We start from the raw sequence: 22,062 nt of genomic DNA on the forward strand, positions 1-22,062 counted from the left end.
GCAAGGCTACACCCCAAGAGGCAAGTCCTCTTAACTTTACAGTACCTTTGGTTAGAAGAAATGGTTCCAGCTCACTTCTGTTCCTGTGCAGCTCTGCAGAACCTTGTGTTCCTGGGCCTCAGTCGTGGGGACAAGAGGGAGGACTTCTGGGGACTCCTGCACTGCAATGGGTAGGTCAGCGGCAGCAATGGGCAAACTTCAATTCAGCAGCACTTCAGGGTTTCAGCTCCTTGCGTCTGACAGCAAATAGCAACACCATGGTTCTCGGATACCACTCAGACTTTACGAGCATCTGGGGCCCAGCACGCAGTTGAGGTGGCTCAGGCCCGGTCAGCACTGCTTCAGGGAAGTCTGGAGGATCTTCCTGGCACTCTGGTCAGACTTAAGAGATCCACTCGATGCGATGTTCCTCTCCCTGGCACTTCGGTTCCAGCAGCGAAGTACAGCCAGCTGCGAGACGATGTCCAAACAAGTTCACTTTGGGGTTAATTGGGCCCACCGACCCAAGGGGAGAAGTTGTCCTTGCAGGGCTTCTCTAGTCTAAATGAATCCGGAGCTGCAGCACAGCAGCAGGGCTTCACCGGGCAAACCAACGGTCCAGGAGTTGCAGCAGGCGTCTCTTCCAAGTACTTCGGATTCCTTCGTCCAGTGTTCGACTGCCTTCGATGCCAAAAAGCCTCACCTTTTATGCAGGTTTCTCCCATTCATTCCAGCCTAGCTGTCAATCACACCTCCAAGGACAGCCACCTGGCCAATCACCTTTGGGTGCATTCCTGTAACCAAGGGGATTAAGCACAGGGAGTTGTGCACCTCCCTCACTTCCTGCCTCTGCCAGACATACTGGAGCCAGAGGTGGGCTTCACTCGTGAATCCCGCAAAAGACAAAACAAAGGGACCAAACCTGGGTTGGCGCGCAGAGTAAATCTCAAGAAGGACCCTTCCGACAAGAAATTGAGAAAAGGAATACCGGGCCATTTTGACAAAATGGGCACCCATTGGGTGTCTTACTGCAGCTGCAATTGCAGCCCGCAGTAAAAACACACAATGGTAGTAAAATGAAAACCACTGCCACCAACCATTGGATAACATTAAATTGATACATGAGAAACTAGACAATGGGGATACTAAGTAACCCCTCCATCACCCTATTGTAAGATAGTGTGTGCTGGGTTTAGAAAGTTACAAAATGTAAGTAAAGTCAATTTCACTTCACTGCTCTTGGAAACAGTTTTACCAAGGGAAGGTATTTAAACCTTTGTGAAATCTAAGACTTCCCTGTGCCACTGCACTGAAGTGATGCCTATGGAGTTGGTCAGACTCCAAAGTCTAAATCACAGGAAATTACGAGAGTGGGAAAAAGGTCTCACTCTCACCAGGTTAGAGATAAAAATAAAGTCCAGCAAAAAGAGATGGGGGGGGGGTGTCTAAGTTAGAGAGGAATTAGCACATTTCTGAGAATTCTCCCTAACACTCCTCATACATCTAGAAGGGCGTCCATGGTGAAACCTGCAACAGAGCTCCCTGACGAGATGTGGCTGTACGCCCCACCACCATCGCCCGACAAACTCCTCGTTGAGCAAGATCTTGTCGGCAAAGTTCCCAGGAACCTGCACCCACCTTGCATCCAGGAACTCCTGGAGAGCTCTTGTGCGAAGTCTGCACCGGCGAACAAGGAATATGCAGGAGGACATCATGCACAGCAGCAACTTGATGGGACGAACCGTCGCCGTCTGAACAGACAAGCGCTGTACTTTGCCTTGTAAGGCTCTCACCCTCTCCTCCGAGGGCAATGCAAAACAAGTCACGGTGTTGAGTCGGGCACCTAGAAACAGCACGTCGTGAGATGGCGTCAAGCAAGACTTTGGATAGTTTATGGAGAACCTAAACTCCAGACGTACGCCTTCGATGTGTAATCACCGGTCGGAGCATGTGAGCAGGAACGCACCAGCCAGTTGCCCAGGTAGGGGTGTACATGGATGCCTTGTAGAGAAAGATGCGCCACCACCAGGCCGGGCCTTGAACTGGTAATGCTAACCTTAAAACTATGAAATGTAGTAACTTGCAGCGTTTCTTGTGAACGAAGATGCGGAAGTAGGCGTCATCCAGATCCAACAAAGTAAGAAAATATCCTTGCTCCAGCTGGCCGAGCATGTGTTGCAACATGACCAGCTAGAACTTTTGGGACTTCGTACTTTTTGAGGCAAAGATCTAGAAATCGGATGCCACCCTGCTGTTTTCTTTCGAACCAGAAAGTATCTGGAGTATACCCCAGAGCCCGGAGACACTGGGGGATGGGTTCTATCACCCGATTCGGTAACATGGCCTGCACTTCTTACAGGCATGTGTTCTTGTCGCTGAATCAGCGGAAAACAAGGACACCTACGTTGGAACTCCAAGGTGTGCTCCTGTCCAACAGCATCCAGCACCCATCTGTCCGTGGTGATCTTTTCCCACGTGCTGATGAACTTCGACATCCAGCCTCTCAATGGGGTGCAAAAGTGGGGCCAGAGACCGCAGCCGGTCCAGGCTTGCTTGGGGGCCGCAACTCTGCACGGTGGGCGGCGCCGCCGCTGTCATCATCGCTTCCTTGAGAGACACCCCTATATGCTCCCCGAGAGGAGGTAAGCTGCTGGTACGGGTTATTATAGCCCTTGGAGGTTCTTCTCAATTTCCCCTGGAAGAGTGAAAGGATGACAGCCGTCGCTGCTGCAATGTCCCCAGGGAGCGTGCCGTCACTGTCAGTCTTTATCGTCTGTAAAGACTCACCTGTTCTCCCCGTCCAACGGCATACCTAGCACCTTAGTTTGAAGGTCCTGGCGGAAGTTTGTTGCCTTCAACCAATCTTCATGACATAGGGACACCCAGTTGCACATCTCATGGAAACCTGTGTCCGCGATGTCCACTGCCACCGTGATGGTGTGATGCAAAGCCACATTCCCTTCTTAACAAGAGCTCTAGCGCTCAACCTTCTTGTCTTCAGGCAAGAAGTCCAGTCTCTGACCCAACTTGAACAAAATGACTAGGGCTTTAGCTGTCTCGATGGTAGAGGAGGTTGTATAAATTATCCTCTTGCCCATTGCATCCAGCTTCTTCCTTATCTGGTCCGGAAATACCATGGTTGCCGATGACTGGTTCGCGGAGTGCTTCCTGGCTGCAGCTGAGACCACTGAATCAGGCAAGGGCTGAGACCTTATGAACCTGGGAGCTGAATATGGAACCCTGTACTTTTTCTACAACCTGAGCCGCTTGGTTGGGGTTGTACTCTTGTTTCTCATTTGAGCTAGGCCTTCCTCCTAAATGTCGACCAGAAGGGAACAGACAATGGTCTTTCTTCTCGACTCGCGGCATTGGTACATAAAGCCTTCTTTCTTGGTCTCCTATGGGACCAACTCAAACAGTTCAGAGACCCTTGACACGACGGAAGGAAAGGATCCCAGTTTGTTGGGAGGCCTGAAGGGGCTCACCTGCATGCAGTGTTTCACAGTCAGCCGCAATGAAGTCAACCTCATCTGTACACGTAGCTATGATATCCATGTCCGTGTCCAGGGCTCCGGGTGGTGTCTTCACAATGATGTGGAGGATCCCGAGGACCCACGCCCCCTTTGGCTTTTCTCTCCAACAGGGACGAGCTTAGCCTCAGAGGATTTTGCGAGTCCCGTGAAAGCTGTGAGGAACTCATGCCGACAACATTACAAGTTACTCACCATAGTGACTAACGTACTCGTAGTCCATAGTCTCCTTTCCTCCATACTGCAAGGGCGTCCATCACGAGGGACAGGAGATGAAACCTTTTCACCAGAAAAATCTTCCCCTCTAAATCTAGAGGCGCAGCCCGGGAGCATGCGCTGCCCTGACTCCGCCCTCTGGCGCCACACCTCAGTCCCCAAAGACGCATCGACAACAGGTTTGCCATTGCCTAATGACACCAGATTATTGGTGGGGGGTGGGGGGGGGAAATGGTGGGACGTATGGAGGAAAGGGGACTATGGACTAAGAGTGTTAGTCACTACGGTGACTAAGTTATAATTACTCTTCCGTCCCGTCCCCTTTCCTCCATAGTGCATGGGCGATTACAACTGAATGTAGCAATGTAGCCCCAGGGTGGGGAGGAGACCCTTCTTAAGCAAAGAGGTTCCGGAGAACCGCCTGTCCGAAAGCCGCATCTGATCTGGAACTGGCATCCAAACAGTATGCTTGCAGAAAGCCGAGGGAGTGGTCCATATGGCCGCCCTGCTGATGACCTGACAGGGGCGCTGAAAGGCGATGGCCGTTGCCTTGGCCCTGACCGCGTGGGCATGCATGTTCGGAAGGGGTCTATGCTGGCCCTTGTACGCTTCCTTGATGGGTGAGACCATCCCGCGGGAGATGGAGGATTTGGAGGCCTGATAGCCCAGCCTGGCGCCTCTGAAGGTGATGAATAGGGCATCTGACTTGCGGAAGCCCTTGGTCCTGTCCAGGTAGAATTTCAGGGCACGCCTGACATCCAGGCAGTGCAGAACTCTTTGGCTCGAAGGACGATCTCCTTGTTCAAGTAAAAGGCTGATGGCACTTTAGGTAGAGATGCTGGATAGGTCCGCAACGACCACCTTATCCTTGTGAAAGGTGATGTACAGCTCTGAGGAGACTAGGGCGTGGATCTTGCTGATCCTGCGCGCCGATGTGAGGCCGACTAGCAGGGCCATCTTGATGGTGACCAGCCTGATGTCTGCCGATGCCATAGCCTCAAATGGCTTATGCGCGAGGGCGCCCAAGACTAGGTTTAAATCCCACACGGGGTGTAGCTTCCTGATGGGTGGGTAGAGTCTAGTGAGCCCGGCCAAAAGTCTCTTGACTATCGGGTTGGAGGAGGAGAAGACCCCTTCCTCCGAATTCCTGTAGGCCCCAATGGCTGAGAGGTATGTGCAGCAGGTGTCCACCTGCACGCCAGAGTTGGCGAGGTGCACTGAGAATGACAGCATGTCGTCCAGTGAAAAAGCCAGCAGGTCAATATCCTTGGAGTGCGCCCAGTGGCAGAACCTGGTCCATGGACTCTTATACTGGGCTCTGGTAGCCTTGCTCCTAGCCCCTTTTATGATTTCCAGGTTGGCTTGAGATAGGTGGAGGTGGCCGAGCATCACTTGCTCAGAAACCACGCTGTGAGGACCAGCTTCAGGGGGGCAGTGTGGACGACCTTTACCCCTCCCCCCTCATCCCCCCCCCACTTTTTCAGAAGATGTTCTGGGCCCATCAGGAGGTGGACTGGAGGGACCGCCGAGAGGCTGAGCAGCTCTGAGAACCATGGCCTGGCTTGCCTCTACAGAGCCATCAGAATGAGGTGGAGTTGGTGCGACTCCTTGAACTTGCGAAGTACTCTGAATCAATGGAGTGGGCGGGAAGGCGTATGCTGACCTGCCGTTCCACTGGATCCACAACGCATCGCCTAGGGAGCCTAGGCGCTGCCCCTGCCAGGAGGTGAACTGGGAGCACTTCTTGTGCCTGGTGGCAAAGAGATCCACCTCTGGGAGGCCCGAACAGACAAAGATCTCCTGTGCAACGAGGTCATTCAGCTGCCACTTGTCCGCTCCCAGCCTGCTGAGCCTGTCCGCTTCCAGGTTGGATTCCCCTGGAAGGTGCACTGCCGTGAGGTAGAGGTCATTCTCCAAGGCCCATTCCCACATGTTGATCGCCAGTCTGCACAGGGACGGGGTCCCACCTTGCTTGTTGATGTAGTACATACTGGTTGAGTTGTCCGTCTGGATGACGACAACCCTTCCCTTGAAACGTGGGAGGAAGGCTCCGAGCGCTAACCAGATGGCGTTCAGTTCCAGCTAACTGATGTGGTATTCTTGTTCTTGATGTGTCCACATGCCGTGAGCCGAGAGGTCCTCCAAGGTGGCACCCCAGCCCTCTAGGGAGGAGTCCGTGGTGGTAGACACCTGTGTGACAGGGGGACCGGAAGGGCTTGCCGATCCGCAGGTTGCAGTCCTTGGACCACCATGTGAGGTCCCGGTGGAGAGAACTAGGGATCTTGATCATTTCGGCCTGAGAGCCCCTCTCCTGGTTCCACGACGCTACGAAGTGCAGCCGAGTCCTCCTCATCATGAGTGTCGTGTGGGGGATGGCCAACAGAACCGCTGCAAACAGACCTAGTAGATGCTGTAACCACCAAGCCGCAGTAGCGCTACGACTGAGAAAGCGGCCCAAATGATGGCCGCTATCTTGTCCTCTGAGGGGGGAAGACCCTCAGAGCGTGTGCCCCAGATTAGGCCCAGGAAGGTCAAAGACTGTGTGGGCTCCAGCTGTGATTTCTTGAAGTTGAGCAGAAAGCCCAGGTCGTGTAGCGTGCTCATCAGTGCATGGGAGGAGTGGTGAACCGCTTCTTGAGATGTAGCCATGACGAGCCAGTCATCTAGTTAGGGGTATATATGGAGGCCCTGAGGAGGGCTGCCACCGCATTCATGAGTCTGGTAAAGACAGTGGGAGCCGAGTTGAGGCCAAAAGGGAGGACCTTGTACTGAAAATGGCAGCCCATGATCCTGAACTGGAGGAAAGAACGATGGGGTTGCCAAATTGGGAAATGCAGATAGGCATCCTTCAGGTCCAGGGAGCACATCCAGTCTCCCCTGCCTAATGTCTCTGCAATAAAGGCTGGCGTCACCATCTTGAATCTCTGGAGAGGTTGAGGGTGGAAAGGTCCATTACAACTCTCAGGCCAGCCTGGTTCTTTTTCTGAATGGCGAAGATCCTGGAGTAAAAGCCCAATCCTCGCTGAGAGGCTGGGACTTCCTCCACGGCCTGGCTCAGGACGAGCAACCGAATCTCTGCCAAGAGTTGCTGTCCCAACTTGCTGGAGAGGCAGAGATAGATAAATGGTACCCCGAGGAGACTACTGACAGGATCCAGGGTTCTGCAAAGTGTTGTCACCAGAAGTGTGCTTTAAGAGCAAGCCTACCTCCCGCTGACAACTCGTGGACCCCTATGGGTCTGTTGAGACTTCTTACCCTCGGAGACAGAGGCGGAGGAGGGGGGACTGGAAAAAGCCCTTGCCTTCCACCTCACTTTTGCGCCGACTAGGGGTTGGCGAGCGTTCCGGCTGCCTAGACCTCCGTTCCTGGAAGCCTCCAGATTATCGACCCTTATCTGAGAGTTGCTGAGACTGGGAGTACGCTTTGGGCGTGGTCTTTCTCAGAATGGATAAAGACTTAGCCGTCTGAGAGCTATTCTTCTTGTCCAGCTCCTCGTCTGTGCTGGAGTGAAAGAGGCCACTGCCCTCGAAGGGCAGGTGTAAAATACGTTCCTGGACATCCGGGTTGAACTTGGTTGCCCGAAGCCAGGGCATCCTTCTCATGTCCATGCCAATACAGATGGCACGTCCAGAGGTATCAATGTGTGCCAGAGTGGACTCCATGATATCCTGAGCCACAAGCTTGGCTTCGGCTAGCCCCGCCTTAAAAGGTGATTGGCTGTGGGTGGGGAGTTCTGGGAGGAAGCCAATTCCTGCCATAACCTCTGGTTATCGGCTGCCAGCATGGCGTCTGCGTTGGCCTGTCGCAGGTCCAAGGAAGCATTGGAGTACAGCTTCTTACAGTATGCGTCCAATGTCTCCTCCTTGCCTAACAGCGCCGTAGAGGACGACTGAGGCTTGGAGTACAGTGATGCAGCAGCGATCACCGAGGTGTGTGGAGGAGAGCAAGCGTGTATCCCCCTCCATCTGCCTGTACTTGGCATCCAGGTGGCGGTTGACTGACAAGACAGTGGGGTTTGAGCCAACCTTCTTGGCGAGGGATACAAAGGTCTGCAGTGGAATCCCAGTTCTGGCAGAAGGGCACCTCGTGAGGACTTCAGCGAGGACGCCCATTGCCGGTTCAACCTGGGGCTGGGGGAGGCCCAGGTATTCCGCCAGGTCCGAGAGACGTTTGTGGAAGGCCCTGGCCGATGGGGTGTCAGGATCCTCCTCATCAGTATCCGTGGGGTCTGGGGGATCCTGTGGGGGATGGGTGTATCCAGAGCCGGCGGCTGGGGCGCAGGGACCACCGCCGGAGGCTGAGGAAGAGGCTGGGATGGAACCGCCTGCGGAGTAGGCTGAGGAGCTGGAGGAGGCGGAGGCTGCACCTGGGCCAGAGGCTTCGGCAGAGGCATCTGTGGTGCTGCTAGCACAGCGGGAAGGACTTCCCTTACTGCATCCTTGATGATGGCCCCATATTCATGAGGCAGAGGAACCTCTCAAATTTCCAGTCCTTGTTGGCCGAAGAGGGGGAGGGCACTGAAGGGGTTACTAGAGGCAACTGAGGCCGCTGCCGACCCAGTACATAGACGCAAGGGAAAACAGCCTTGCGCATAAGAAGGGTAGGCTGTAGGCCACGTACCTGGTTGATGCCAGTCCCACCTCAATACTCCTTCGCCGAAGTCCTGCATAGGCGCCAAATGGGTGTCCTTATCCGGCATGTCAGCCATTTTGTTGAGCTGCCTACCACGTGGCTGCGACGTGTTGCTTGGCTCGCTGGGGCCGGCCTCTGCCAAGTCTCATGTGTGAGGCCCACGACTAGCCCCACTCCTCGGGTGCATGCCCAGTAGGTGTACCAACCTCGACCCCGGGGGTCGTTAGATCTGCGTTCAGGTGCCCCCCCTAGGATGTACTGCCGGTAGAAGGGCATAGCCCCTCAGCCATAATGCCAGTATAAGGGCAGAGCCCCTCGGGCGCAAGCCCAGTAACAGAGCCTAGCAGGCCCTCAACCTTGACACCGGGAGGATACGCGGACCCCCTCAGCCCGAAGGCCGGCAACTGTGGCAGCCTCGGTGCATGCGTTGGTGAAAGGACTTGACCTGTCCCTTCCGCGCAGGAGAGTCCCTGGGAAGGAGTCTCCCTTGCGAGGTGCAGATGAAAATATAGGCCCTATCTCAGTCCTGGATCTATGTTTCAGAGCGAGCCGCACGCCGAACAGGCTTGCCAGCTGTGGTCTGGGCCAAGGCAACGTAGGCAGAGAGCGTGGGGGTCTGAAGTTGGGAAGAGCCCGTTGCAGGATGGGCACCTGCTGAACCCTGTCGAAGTCGATATGCGCCGGGGGAGGAGCTGTGGAGTCTGAGGAAAAAGAAAAAGAATAAATAGAGGAAGAATACGTGCGTGGAATTACATGGCCGAAGCCAAACCCAGGAGCGCTGGTGAATAGGCCCGTTCCTGTCGATGCGGAAAAGGGGACTGGGGTGTGGTGCCGGAGGGTGGAGTCAGGGTAGCGCATGCTCCCAGGGCCACACATCCGCGCGCCTCTAGATTTAGATGGGAAGAAGATATTTCTGGTGAAAAAGGTTCCGTCTCCCGTCACTGACGCCCATGCAGTATGGAGGAAAGGGGACGGGACGTAACAGTAAAGCAAGACAGACGCAAGTGATCACAGTTCAAGGGTGTTTATTGAACAATAAGTTCTGTATGCAGGGTGGAAAGATGCCTAAACTTAAATCTAAAATGGGAGCAAGCGTCGATCATCAAATGAAAAATAAGGCAGTCCTTGTGGCTTTGTGTCAAAATAAGGGCCCATACTAAAAAACCTATTGCCAACCTCACAACTAGTACCATAAAAAGGAGTGTGGGATATTTCTCAAGAAAAGAAAGAAGTGTTCTCAAAATAATATGTCAGGATGCGATAGCCTGGGTCTCCCTTCCCCATGTTTTGACCACAGGGTAAGATGGGAGCTTGGAGCACAGTACAGTCTCAGGCCTCTTCAGCATGAGACGACAGTTTCAATGGCAGCTGGCAGGACTGCCGATCGCCAATTCTCTTCTCACTTGAAAGTCTCTTGCCCTAGAGGGCCTGTCGTGTTCAGTTAACAAAAACAAAAGTTCCTTTAACAAATGAAAGTTAGTTTCTAATATTCGCTGGGTGATGGGTTCACCCCAGGGTCCCACTCTTCTGGGCGCTGACCCCTCGACTTCATATTCACTTTACTCTCAGGTGATACGGGATTCACTTCCCTTGCTTTCTCTCAATGTGGAATTCACGTCCCTTGCTTTCAAAGTGATTATAGATCAAAGTCTTTGGATTGCACAGGAATTTTGCTCGACCATCTGTATGACCACTTTAACCTATTTCGCTGGCCCTCATACAGCCTTCTGGTACTTGTTGTTTCTCTTGTAAGGAGCTCGACCAGAGTCTCTTGAATTAGCACCCACGTGGTGCCGGTTTCCCTTTGCAACTGGTCTCTCCTTCCACCTTTTCACATTTCCTTCAAAGTTTGTTAAACTTGGTTCAAACTTGTCACTTTGAGCTTCTCATTCAACAAAGCCTGGTTCTGATCGATTCATTCCTCGACTCACTGGCTGCGATGAACCGCTTGGCTGTTCCTTCTCGGGAATCCAGGCCGGTAACACGGGCGCAGGAGCTTCCCTTGCTCCTGCTTATCGGCATAAGTTTGCCCTGTGTACTGCTGACATCTGCAGCAGGACACTTGTGCTATTGTTCGTGGTCTTAGGCTCTTATCCACGAAGGCTCTGCGGCACTGGGGCTAAAAGGGTAAAGTCACTTTTCTCCTTGCCACCCTCTCGATTCCTGCCGCCTGGTAACCATCCCGACATGCTGTCTGTGGTACTCTGCTTGCTCGTACTGTGCTCTCTGGCTCCACCTTTTATCCCTGTGGGGAAGGGAAATTGCCATCAAGATCAACTGCCCGGGTCATCAAGATCAATTGCCCGACTTTGCCTGACCCTTGTATTGGGACAGGTCAGGTAAACCGGTAAACTGCTCTGGTGTTAGTACGTTGTCCTTTGTGTTGTGTGAAAGTGCTCGTTTTGGGAAGGGGGTGGGGGGGCAGTGGTTTGGAATGTCCTGCAATAAAGAATGGGAAAAGGTGTTAAAGGAAGGGGGATACCGCGTCTCACGTGTCAGAGTCACACTCCGCGAGCACCCCACCTCCGCACCCCCCCCTCCAGGTGATCCTCCCTCACTGGTCCACCCCCCAGGAACTGGATCCCGATGACTGTGTCCTGGCCACCTGGATGACAGATCCCAGGGGGTTAGCTAGGGAGACACCATCAGGTTCCTCACAAGGCATCGGCCCCAGTAGCGGCATCCTCTGCTGGATTTCAGAGACCAGTGTGTGCAGAGCCCTTGGAATGTCCAGCAACACATACCTAGGACTAGGAGTGAAAGGAGCCAGCGGTGTTGGGTCTGGGCTAAAGGGCCTCCTCTTGCAAGCAGGGGGCCCTTTGTGTTTTGTGCAGCAATCGTCCTGCAGACCATTGTCCTCGTCGGTACTGAAGTAGTACCAGAGCAGCCCGCTGGTCCACGTACCGGGGAAATTCCACTGGAGGGCCAATCTCCCTCTCCTTCTTAGGAGGATGCTGGTCTGTGCGGTGGCTGGTTCTTTCCCTGACCCCGGAGTGTCTGCCACCATCACCACCTCCACAGCCGTATCTCGCCTCGGGGGTAAGTGCACCAGTGCAGTGGCTGCCACTTCCTTCAGAGCTGACTTGGTGGACATCGTTGACCTAGTCAACGATGTGCTTGTCGCTGCTTTTGTTGACGTTGTTGGCCTGGCATGCTGCAAGGTTTTAGCCAGCTTCGAAGAGTTCCGCCTGGACTTGTCCCACGTCGGCTTATCCACGGACACACAGAGATTGGACAGGGTTAGGGATTTCCTCTTTGAAGAGGCCCCTTTCACTGGTAGGCTCACCGTGGAGGCTGATGGTGATGGAGATTGCCTTTTGCCCGACTCCAGATATGCATCAGCAGCATGCCCAGCAGCGCAGAGCTTGGCCTTCTCTTGAACCTTCACGAGTGGGGCATCCTCAAAGGATCTCTACCTCCTCCCGGAGGTAGTTCGCTCCAGGGTCCGGCCTGTCCTAGATGAAGCTTGACCCTGCCCCACGGCTGAGTCAGTGGCCTTGCTCGACTTGAGGCACGCTGACAGTCTGCTGTAGCAGTCTTTCTTAGTATTCTTTGAGAAACACGGCACACCTTGCATCGCTCTTCATCGTGGTTCGGATGCTGGCAATATAAGCATTTATGATGCGGATCTTACACAAAGATGTTTCTTAATCCACACTTCGCGCAGAGTTTGAAGAGGCTTCGACTTTCAGTCATGGTTGAAAGGCGCGAAGTAGGCCCAAGGCTGGGCCTTCTCGAAACTTTGATGACGATCCGACTGTAGATGAAGATCTCTGCCGGTAGCAGATCCCCACTGCCGGTCTCTTTCCTTCGTCAAAGATGATCAAGCAAACCTTTTTTTAATAAAAACTGTTTTGGACATAAATTTGAAAAAAACAATTAGCTTGGAGGGCAACTGAAAGACTCCACACTGAAGCGAGCGGTACAAATCTGAAGATGGCCACCAGGGGTGGAGCTTAGGGAGAGGACCGTTATTGGATGGTGGTAGTATGCCCCAGAGGACAGTGACTAACTAGTTTAGAGGAGAAATACGGTTTCAAAGTGAAAGTGGAACAGTTTTTTCTTTTACAGACGATTCCCAGCCGGACGACGGGGAATAGTCATGAGCATGTGAATCCATGCCAGATCACATGCTGGAGAAGAGGCATTCTCTTAAAGGTAATAAGTGTATGGCCTCCCCCACTCTCCCTACTGTGAAGGGCCAAGGCCGGGTGAGGCCCTTGTAGGCCATAGTCTGAACGATGATCGAGTCGTCCGTCGAAAGACGCAAGCAGTTATTAGTGAACCGGCGTGACGGGTACAAGGATAGAAAGAATTCTAAAAATGTAAACTTTGTTTAATAAAGGCATTAGCCAGAAAGTGACTTTGTGACTAGTGACGGAACACGATAGCAGGAAAAAAACAATCTGAGGGATCTTGATGCGTGAAGGACCATGGGTACAGTAGGCTTCACCCTACCCTACCCACGTCATCCACTGGATCAAGGGGAATGACATCTAACCTCCCAATATATACACTGGAATTTTTGCTCCTTTTGTACACATTGTATAGACTACCTATTGTCTTTTGTGTTTTTATTGTGTAACCAACCAGTCTCATGCCTATCCTGTACAGACTGCCCTTATCACTACTGACTGTATATAAATGTATGATACTGTACAGCATTGTAACCCAAGCTGAACAACCCTCTTGATGCCTAATGCGCCCCGATACCCCCGGGTCTGGTGCGCATTATAAATATTAAAAGAAACTAGGGATGGGGATCATATTATTGGCACGCCCAGTCGACTTCCCTTTTCAAATTTTGAAAAACAAATCATGGACTACTCCAACTACCACTAGATGTCGGCCTATGCATGGCATGTGATCTAAGTAGGTCCACAAGCTTCAGAAATACATATCACAACACCAGTTTCTGAAAATGCATGTGTTCAGCCTCTACAAATGGGTGGGTTCCAGAAACTAGCCACTGAAAAACCAACACACTAGTAACCATCACCTCCCATCATCTGTATACATTATATCAGAATAGGTAGGGAATTGAAACACAAAATCAGGGCACTCGATCTGTGCTTTAACAAACATTCAAATTGTATTCATTTTCAGTTTTTAAAAAAGTACCATAGTTCCAAACATGGACTTACTGAAAGAATCATGGGTCGAGGAGTCAGCACACCTAAAATCACCATGTGTTCCACCCTTACATCAGGGCTTTGTAAATAATTTACCTGTAACCTGCTCAGACTCCATTTTTATAGACTTCCCTTAAGGCACACCCCGATCACCTGACCAGTTGAATTTTCGGTCACATGAACGCAATTTTAAAATGGCACGCCTATTACTAAAACTAGCGCCATTTTGCAACAAGCTTTCCTCAGTGTATATCAATCAAAAAGTTCTATCCACTCAAAGTTTAAAAGTATATGGATAATTAAAAGTGGGTGAATCCCAAAATACAGGGATCGGGCTGTTCAAAAGAATCATTGTACATTTAGACATATCAATTAAATTCTTATATTGCGCCATACGCCCATGGGCCTCAAGGCGCTCACAAGACAGTTACAACTAAACAGAAATGGCCATTTACAGTGGAAAAAAAAGTCAGTCTGAAGGCATAGGTGCTTAACCTGTACCTGTGTCAGATTTTCTTTTTTTAATTATTATTTTATTTTTTTTATTTGGCACTCGACACAGCTCATCAGAAGAGAAGGTAGACGATTCCAAATACTCGGGGCCCAGGCATGAAAGCCTGAACCTCCAGTCTTTTTCAGGAAGTCTTGTGGTTGCTGTAGGAGAAGGTCTTTGTTGGAGCAAAGAGTTTGCCTAGAAGGAACTCTAGAAACTCTGGCTGAAAGATAATTCGGTGTTTCACCTGTCAGGCACTTGAAGACTAGCATGGTCCCTTTAAACCCAATTCTTTGACGGTACCAATGCAGTCTCCTTCGGACCTCGGTAACATGGGTCTGAGGACAGAGACCACAAAAGTGTACAGGTGATCCAAAATTGGAGCAGTCTGGGCCGTTTTACATTTGCCTGAGAGCATCCAATAAGTAAGCTAGTGCAGTGGTCCAATTTGGTATTAATGATGGCAGTTGCAATCATAGCTCTATTGCTATTGGTCTCGGAGACGTATGGGCGAATTTGCCACAGTAGATGAATGTAATAGGAACAGGAAGACTTAAGGTGTAAAACATGTTTTTTGAAACACCTGTGTATATGCGTGTTACAAATGCCATATCATAAAGAGATGGGAGTATTGGCCTGAGAAAAGAAAAAGTAAAATCATTTCAAATGGCTACATTTCAGCAGCCATTCATATAAACATGCGGACGCATAGGAAATTCGGATGTCATGTTCCTGAACCCTGTAGAGGAAAAGAAATGCTCATGGTTGCCAGCATTCGTGCTGTACTGCTTCTGTGTTTATTGTTTGGGCTTCCAATTTTGCTGTTCTACTTACTAAAACTGGCCCCAGTGGCCAAACAAAGTACATGTTGACTTGTACCACTCAAAACACGAGCGGCTAGATTCGCTACTGTGAATACACATTGCTCAGTGTCGGCTAATCCACCCTTTCAATCAAAGTGATAGACTCAAGACTAGATAGTTTGTAATCTCAATTGTCCATCAGATGTACCACCAGCTCTTCAAGGCTTTTGAGTATTAAATTTAATAATCAATTTAGATTCAAATTTTCTTAAGTGTCTTTCTTTATTTCAGGTGACCGCAAATTGAACTAGTCAGGTAATCAGGTTGTGCCTTAAGGGAAGGCTATAAAAATGGAGTCTGAACAAGTTAGTGAAATTACACCTGGCAAAGCCCAGATGTAAGGGCGGAACGCATGGTGACTTTAGGAGTGCTGACTCCTGGACCCATGATTCTCTCAGTAAGTCCATGTCTAACTACGGTACTTTTGTACTGAAAATAATGTATTTTGCACGTTAAAAAAAGCGCAGAGTGCCCTGGTTTTTTGTTTCAATACCTACCTATTCCGATTTAAGGTATACAGATGACAGGAAGCGATTGTTACTAGTGTGTCAATATAGAGATATCAATATCTTTGTGGTGAAGAAGCATCCACACTTCAAGGACATACTTTAGCACAACTACAGCACATTCCAGCACCAAAAACCACTGTACTAGAAAAGGCCCTCACAAAGATTTGGTCTGCATCAGAGGCCGATATTACCATTTACAATCAACATTTGTTTGAACCTATTGACGCATGTATCACTACTAAAAGCATGCACCCTCTGCAAACCTCCATACCTCTGGTTTCTCTCATTTCTATCCTGGTCTTGCTTCTGATCTAATCCACCCATATTTCCTTTCCACCATATACCATTGCCTGGATCACAACTGGCTGGGGAAAAGGCTCTACTATCCGGATACGCTTTGGTGCTGTAAGCCCACTATGGTGGGGATGGGCACAGTATCAAAGCTATTTTAACTTAACATAGTTGAGTTAAAGACACACATTTGAGAGTTGAGACCAAAGAGTTCTCCAAAATGTCCCAATTCACAAAGAGCACTGGACTGTACTATGATTCAAAGAGAATCTGTGTAAACAAGACGCCTGAACGCTACCAAATTTTTATCTTTCAGTGCTAAGCCATTTTCCCCCTCGAGTAGCCTGCTCATCAGTCCAAAAATAGTCTCTAGCCCCTTAGTCCCCCCTATGCACACAATTATCTTTACTATGCATGCCCACAATAGATGCAAATGCTGCGAGGCATTTCGGTTTTATAGGGAATGGTTGCTTCTAGCTCCAAGGAACATTTAGTCTTCCATCTCACTTATTACTGTGGTTCGTACTAGTTTAGCATGAGAAGATTATTTTGGGCATGACATGTACTGAGACCATTATAAAAAGTAACTGGGGTCTTACGTGTGTAGGTTCCATGCAGACCAGACTGTGTTAAACATCTCTGAAGTTCTTCAGCATCCACTTCCCCATCCTGAAAGAGAAAATATCCTCATCAACTTTTGTGGCCAACTATACAATGCTACAGCAATAATTTCTCAGTGCCCGTCTGATGATGATCATAACATTAAAACTCTAGTGCACAAACAGGTTTAACATTTTTGTGTTCAAGTCTACAGAGGCAAACTACAAATCTTGTGAAACATCTCAAAGCAACTTAAATTAGTACCGAAAAAAATAGTCATGCTTGCGTATGTTTTCCTACTGCCCACATACATTCGAGAATATAGTTTCTTCAAGGACACATTGTCCTACAATTCCAATCGTGTAGGCTTTAAGGGTCACTAACATCGGCCTGAACATCAGGCTTCTGGATTATTAGAACCCAGCGGGGGGGGGGGGGGTGGTGGTTGTTTCTCAGCCAATGATGAGGCTCGGAACGGCAGGGGAATTGCCAGCGGTAATGCCCCTGCTCTGAGCTGCCTCATAGCTGGAGGCCACCATCTTTCCCCGCTTAGGCAAGAATGGATGTAGTAACCCTGGGGGAGTCTACAGCAGCCTTATTCTCTTGGTATTAGGTAACCCACCCATTGGTATAGGTCTGTACTACACAAGTAGTTGGTGTGACTGAGCAGCCACACATCTCAAGAGGGGTACAAACGTGAGCTGTAGCATTGAAATTCACAAATACAAGTATCTAAATTACACTTCCGCTCAATGTTTTCTAGTAAAATAATTATTTAACAGTCAGTTTTAAATAAGCAGTCTTTAAAAAGGGCAAAGTGCAACAATAAAAACACACTTCAAAATACTCAAGGTGATTCATACACGCTTCCTACACCCTGAGGCGACTTCACTAACTAGGACAGTATTGGCATCTATATATCACTTTTGCACTTTGTAAAATTCTGAGGTTGGTAGAAAGGAAAGAGGTTAAAAACAGGTACTCCGAGCATGTGAGCACTTTTAAATCTCCCAATGAAGTCTAGATAAAATCCTTTCCCAGCAATATTAGTTAAAAACCAATGCATCACCCATGAGGGACAGTAAGAATCAAAGTCAATGGACTAGACGAGTCTGCAGGGAGCCAGGACAGCCAAAGTCAATTGGAGCAAAATCTATGGAGCTGAGGCACTTCTTCGATAGAAAAAAGTCTTGCACAAAGTTAAGAGTTTGTTGTAGAAAATCACTGTTGCGTCACAAGCCGTTACACTTGTGAAAATTAAGAGCTGAAATCAACTCTAAAAGAGCAAAACTACAGACAATGAGGTAAGTACCTCAAAGTCAGAACAGTACCTTTGGTTAGAAGAAGAGGGTCGAGCTGTCTTTTGGCTGGTTGTAGTGATGCAGATCCTGTGCTTCCAAGCCTCAGTCGTGGGCACGAGAGGGAGGCCATCTGGAGGACTACTGCACAGAAATTCAAATGTTCGGCAGCAGCTAGGGGCGTCCTTCCGATCACCAGCACTTTGCGGTTTCAGCGCTCTGTAAACCGCACCACCACTGTTCTTGGACACAGGTTGGGCTTCCTTCTCCCCTGGAGTCCAGCACTCTGGTGAGGTGACACGAGCTTCGGTTGTCCTGCTTCGGTAGGGTCCTTAACAGACTACAGGAGTTTTTGGCTGGCTTATACACGTTGCACTCTACTACAGATTTCTCAACCCCCTGGCACTCGGTTCCAGCAGCAGCAAAGTAGTACAGCCAGTTGTGGAAGGTCTTCCAGCAAAGTTAGTCTCAGGGTTAGCTGGTCCCACTAACCCAAAAGGAAGAAGTCGTCCTTTCTGGGGCTTCTCTTGACTATCAGAAATACAGGTATTCAATTAAACACTTAAATAAATGTTTATGCAAGAAACCTCGAGTGTATCAGTCAGTTATAAAGCCTTCTTCAGAAGGGGGCAATACTAACAGAAATATACTTCAATGGTATAGTACAAAATGGCCTACGCCCAAAGGTCCGACCCCCAATATATATATATATATGGCATAAAGTGAATAAAAACATGTATAGGGGTAAGGTGGGGGGTCTCCCCCTACATATATATTTGCGGAAAATTAAAAATATAAATATATTTTTTTAAAAGGACTTTTGGGAGTCGAACTTCAGTTCGGTAAAAATCACATACTTCCTACTGCAATACTGTACACCGAGTTTCTGAATCAGAAAAGACCCTTTTGGGATGGCCCACAAACACAATCTACACCCACAAGTGACTTCAGTAACAAGGGTGCTGGGGACATTAATATCTTACTGTTGGCATTCAGAACACTCTTTAAAAAGTGGGTAAAAGGCAAAGGTTATTAGAATACAAGACGCCAAATATTCTTAAGCCGTGCAGATTCTTTTAGAGTTCACTAGAAGAGACAATCAATTCAATAGGGTATGCAAAGTAAATGGGCAAAAGTTTTGGATAGGATAAAGCCCTTCTGGTAAGTCAATGGAAGTCTTTGCACAGGTTCTTAAAAGTCTGATGAAAAGAAAAATCAAATGTAGGGCCACAAGCGGATTAGACTTGTGGAAGTTACAAGCACTTCTACAGTAAGAGGTAAGTTCTCTTAGACTTGTTTTACAGTACCTTGGTAAAGAAGAAAAGATGCAGATGACGAATTCTGTTCCTGTGCAGCTCTGGAGATCTGACTGTTCCCAGGCCTTAGTCGTGTGGACAAGAGGGAGGACGTCTGGGGACTCCTGCAATGCACTGGGACTGCCAAAACCCACAACTGGCAAACTTCACTTTCAGTGGCTGTTTTGCGTTTCAACTCCTGCAAATAGAAACAACGCGGTTCCTGGCCGTCAAGGTGTGCTGTCCTTGCTTCTGGGGTCCCGCACTTGCTGAGGGGGCTCAGGCTTTGTCAGTCCTGCTTCGTGGGAGTCCGGAAGATCTTCTAAAAGCTTTCGGCCAGCTTAAAAGTAACGCACACAATCCAGTGTCCCTCTCCCTGGCTACACGGTTTCCTGCAGCAACTCTGAGGCAATTCAGCCAGCTCCGAGATTAGTGTTCAGGGGGCTTACTTTGGAGTGGATTGGTCCCACCAACCCGAAGCGAAAAAATTCGTCCTTGCAGGGGCTTCTCTGTCGATGCAAACTTTGCATTTCAGCACTGCAGCAGGGCTTCACCGGGCAAACTAACGGTCCAGGAGTTGCAGCAGGCATCCTCTTCAAGCTCTTCAGTTCCTTCGTCCAGTGGTCGATTCTGCCTTCCAAGCCAAAAGACTCACCTTTTATTCAGTTCTCTCCCATTCATTACAGCCTGTCACTCACCCAGCAGGATAGCAGTCCTTGCCTGACAGTCAGCCAGCCAATCACCACAGAGTGCATTTAGGTTTCCTAGGAGACTAAACACTAAGTTTTTGGCACCTCCCTCACTTCCTGCCTACCGACAGACACTCTGGAGCCAGAGACGGGTAAACCTGATTTGGCTCACAGAGAAACTCCAGAAGGACCTTTCCACAAAGAAATGGCGAAAAAAGATCAGGGACCATTTTGTCAAAGATGGCTTAGCGCCATTTTGAAAAAGATGGCTTCCGCGGTTAGTGTTACCCAAGGTGCGAACAGCCGCAGTAAATGCAAACCCTGGGAGTTTGGAACGAAACCACTGCCACCAGCCATTCTGTAAGGAAAGGGTAACTTACAAATGTAACATGAGCATTTAGACACAGGGGATACTAAGTAAACCCTCCAGCACTCTATTGTAAGATAGCATTATACCTGCTAGACCCAGCACACCCAAAGTAAAGTCAATTTTACTTTACTGTTCTGGGAAACAGTAGTTTACCCCAGAGAAGGTATTTAAACCATGGGAAATCTAAAAGACTTCCCTGTGCCACTGCACTGAAGGTGCTATGTGACAATTGTGAAAGATGATGCCTATGGAGTCAGACTCCATAACCAAAAGAAACACACGGATAAAATTCACACAAAAATACGAGAGTGGGAAAAAGGGTCACACCTCTCCAGGTAAAAAAATCAAGTCCTTAAAATCCAGCAAAGTTGCTGGGGGTCTCCAAGGTGGTGGGAATCAGCACATTTTTGAGAATTCTCCGTAACACCTATGTAGTTGGTCAGACTCCAAAAACAAAGGAAACAATCCAAATCAGATCAAAAATACGAGTCCAGCAAAAGAGCTGGGGGGTCTCCAAGTTGGGAGGAATTTAGCACTAAAATGAAAATTATCCTCAACAGGGAATGGGGTAAGTGCTCCACCCCCCCACCCTTCAATCCACCCCCCCCCCCCGATAGCTCCCACCTCCACTTACCCGTTTATTGCTTCTCTTCGATATCGTACGTGCTGTCCCAGTGCGTCCACTCGTGATCTGCGGCAGGCCACCATGGAAAGGAAGAAGGAACTCCATGGCGGCCATTTTGTTTGATTTTATTGTTTTCAATGGCCGCCATGGAAAGGGAAAACTGACTGTTTTCCCTTCACCGGGTGCCATTTTTTAAAACTTTTTCTTTTCTGTTCTGAAATGCTGGAGCGTTTCAGAACAGAATATTGTGTAGTACCTCAGTCTTTACGGGCCGGGGTAATAATAGCAATAAGCCCCTCGTGGGGGTTGGGGATTACCACTTCAGGTAATGCCCTGGGGCCTTTGTTAAGGCCCGAGCAAACTATGGTCCCCAAGGCCCCCTTGCTCTAGGCGTATTGCTTAAGTAAACTATGGCATTACCACTGGTTATCATGTAGAGTTCATTTGGGTACATAAAACACCAAACAATGGAAACAAAGCAATTCTGCAGTCCACATTGTATTTGTAGATTGAAGAGTTTCTTCCCATGGAGACCTTGCAGAAAATGTGTTTGCTTTACTGAATTTTTCCAAAAAGCCAACATCTTTAAAGCCTCCTAAGGAACAAATCTGTGGCAAAGGATGACACAGATGTATTCCTCGGTCTTGCAAGTGTAGCTGTATCAAAAAAGTACATTTGTAAATGGTTTGTGCATTCAACTGGAACTAGAGCAGACAGTGCAGGCAAATTTCCAAAACAAACTCTTGCGGCTGGTTTGGGGTAAGATGTGGGGATCCTTGTCAAATGTAAGATGTTAAACCTAGAACAGTATACAAACACACAAGTGTTTATCGTTTTGTCTTTTATGTAGAAAAGATGGTGCCACTGTCCTGTCTTGGCGCTGCAACCTAGAAGACCAGCCTCAAAATTTGCCCTAGCCAATGGCAAGTGATAATGGACTTTTGAGAAGAAAGAAATAATGAGGGCATGTGGAGAATGGAGGGAGCAAGTGAATGCATGCCTGTTTAGTAGCATGAAACTTGAAAGGTTTCCATTGTGTAAGAGAATGTGTTTAGCAAGAAGAGCATGGAGACGTGGCTACGCTTATTGTGAAATAAAAGCGGTTACAGCACTGCTTGACCAAATGCAGACGCACACCTGGTGTCCTCATCAATGCAATAGTGCCTGGCAAAGGTGTAAAGTACCATATTTGTCTGGTCCAAGCAGGTACAATGAATATAATTTTCTGCACTCGGAGTACCCATGGAACTGTCGAAAGCAGAGGGAATGTGTATAGGAATTTGTCTTTCAAATGGGATGGAATCTGCTGGGTCCCAGGGCAGGCACTTGGGTGTGTTTTTTTTTAGCTCGAAGGTCGGTGTGCAGGGTTCTACATATTGCAAACACTCAAGGAAGTTCCTGGTTGTACTGTCCCGCTCGTGGGTTGTGCATCCCCTGCTGAGGGCATCTGCCAGATCATCATCTTGCCCTTCAAGGTGCTCCACATTGATGAATGTTTTTCCTTTAAAGCCCATTCCTTCAGACACTGGGCATCCCCAGA

The 22,062-nt window shown here is 49.1% G+C and overlaps 1 protein-coding gene across 2 annotated transcripts in view; it reads right to left on the bottom strand.

Moving 5' to 3' along the window:
* The window catches only part of GCA (grancalcin), a 295,328-nt gene that overhangs the window by 124,871 nt on the left and 148,395 nt on the right, over positions 1-22,062 (bottom strand). For both annotated transcript variants that reach the window (XM_069616320.1, XM_069616319.1), the window contains one exon: positions 16,245-16,314. In XM_069616320.1, the coding sequence (XP_069472421.1) occupies positions 16,245-16,314 (70 nt within the window). The remainder of the gene's footprint in view (positions 1-16,244; positions 16,315-22,062) is intronic.

The sequence above is a fragment of the Ambystoma mexicanum genome, chromosome 9, assembly GCF_040938575.1.
Source record: "Ambystoma mexicanum isolate Mex_15411 chromosome 9, UKY_AmexF1_1, whole genome shotgun sequence".
NCBI classification, from domain to species: Eukaryota; Metazoa; Chordata; class Amphibia; order Caudata; family Ambystomatidae; genus Ambystoma; species Ambystoma mexicanum.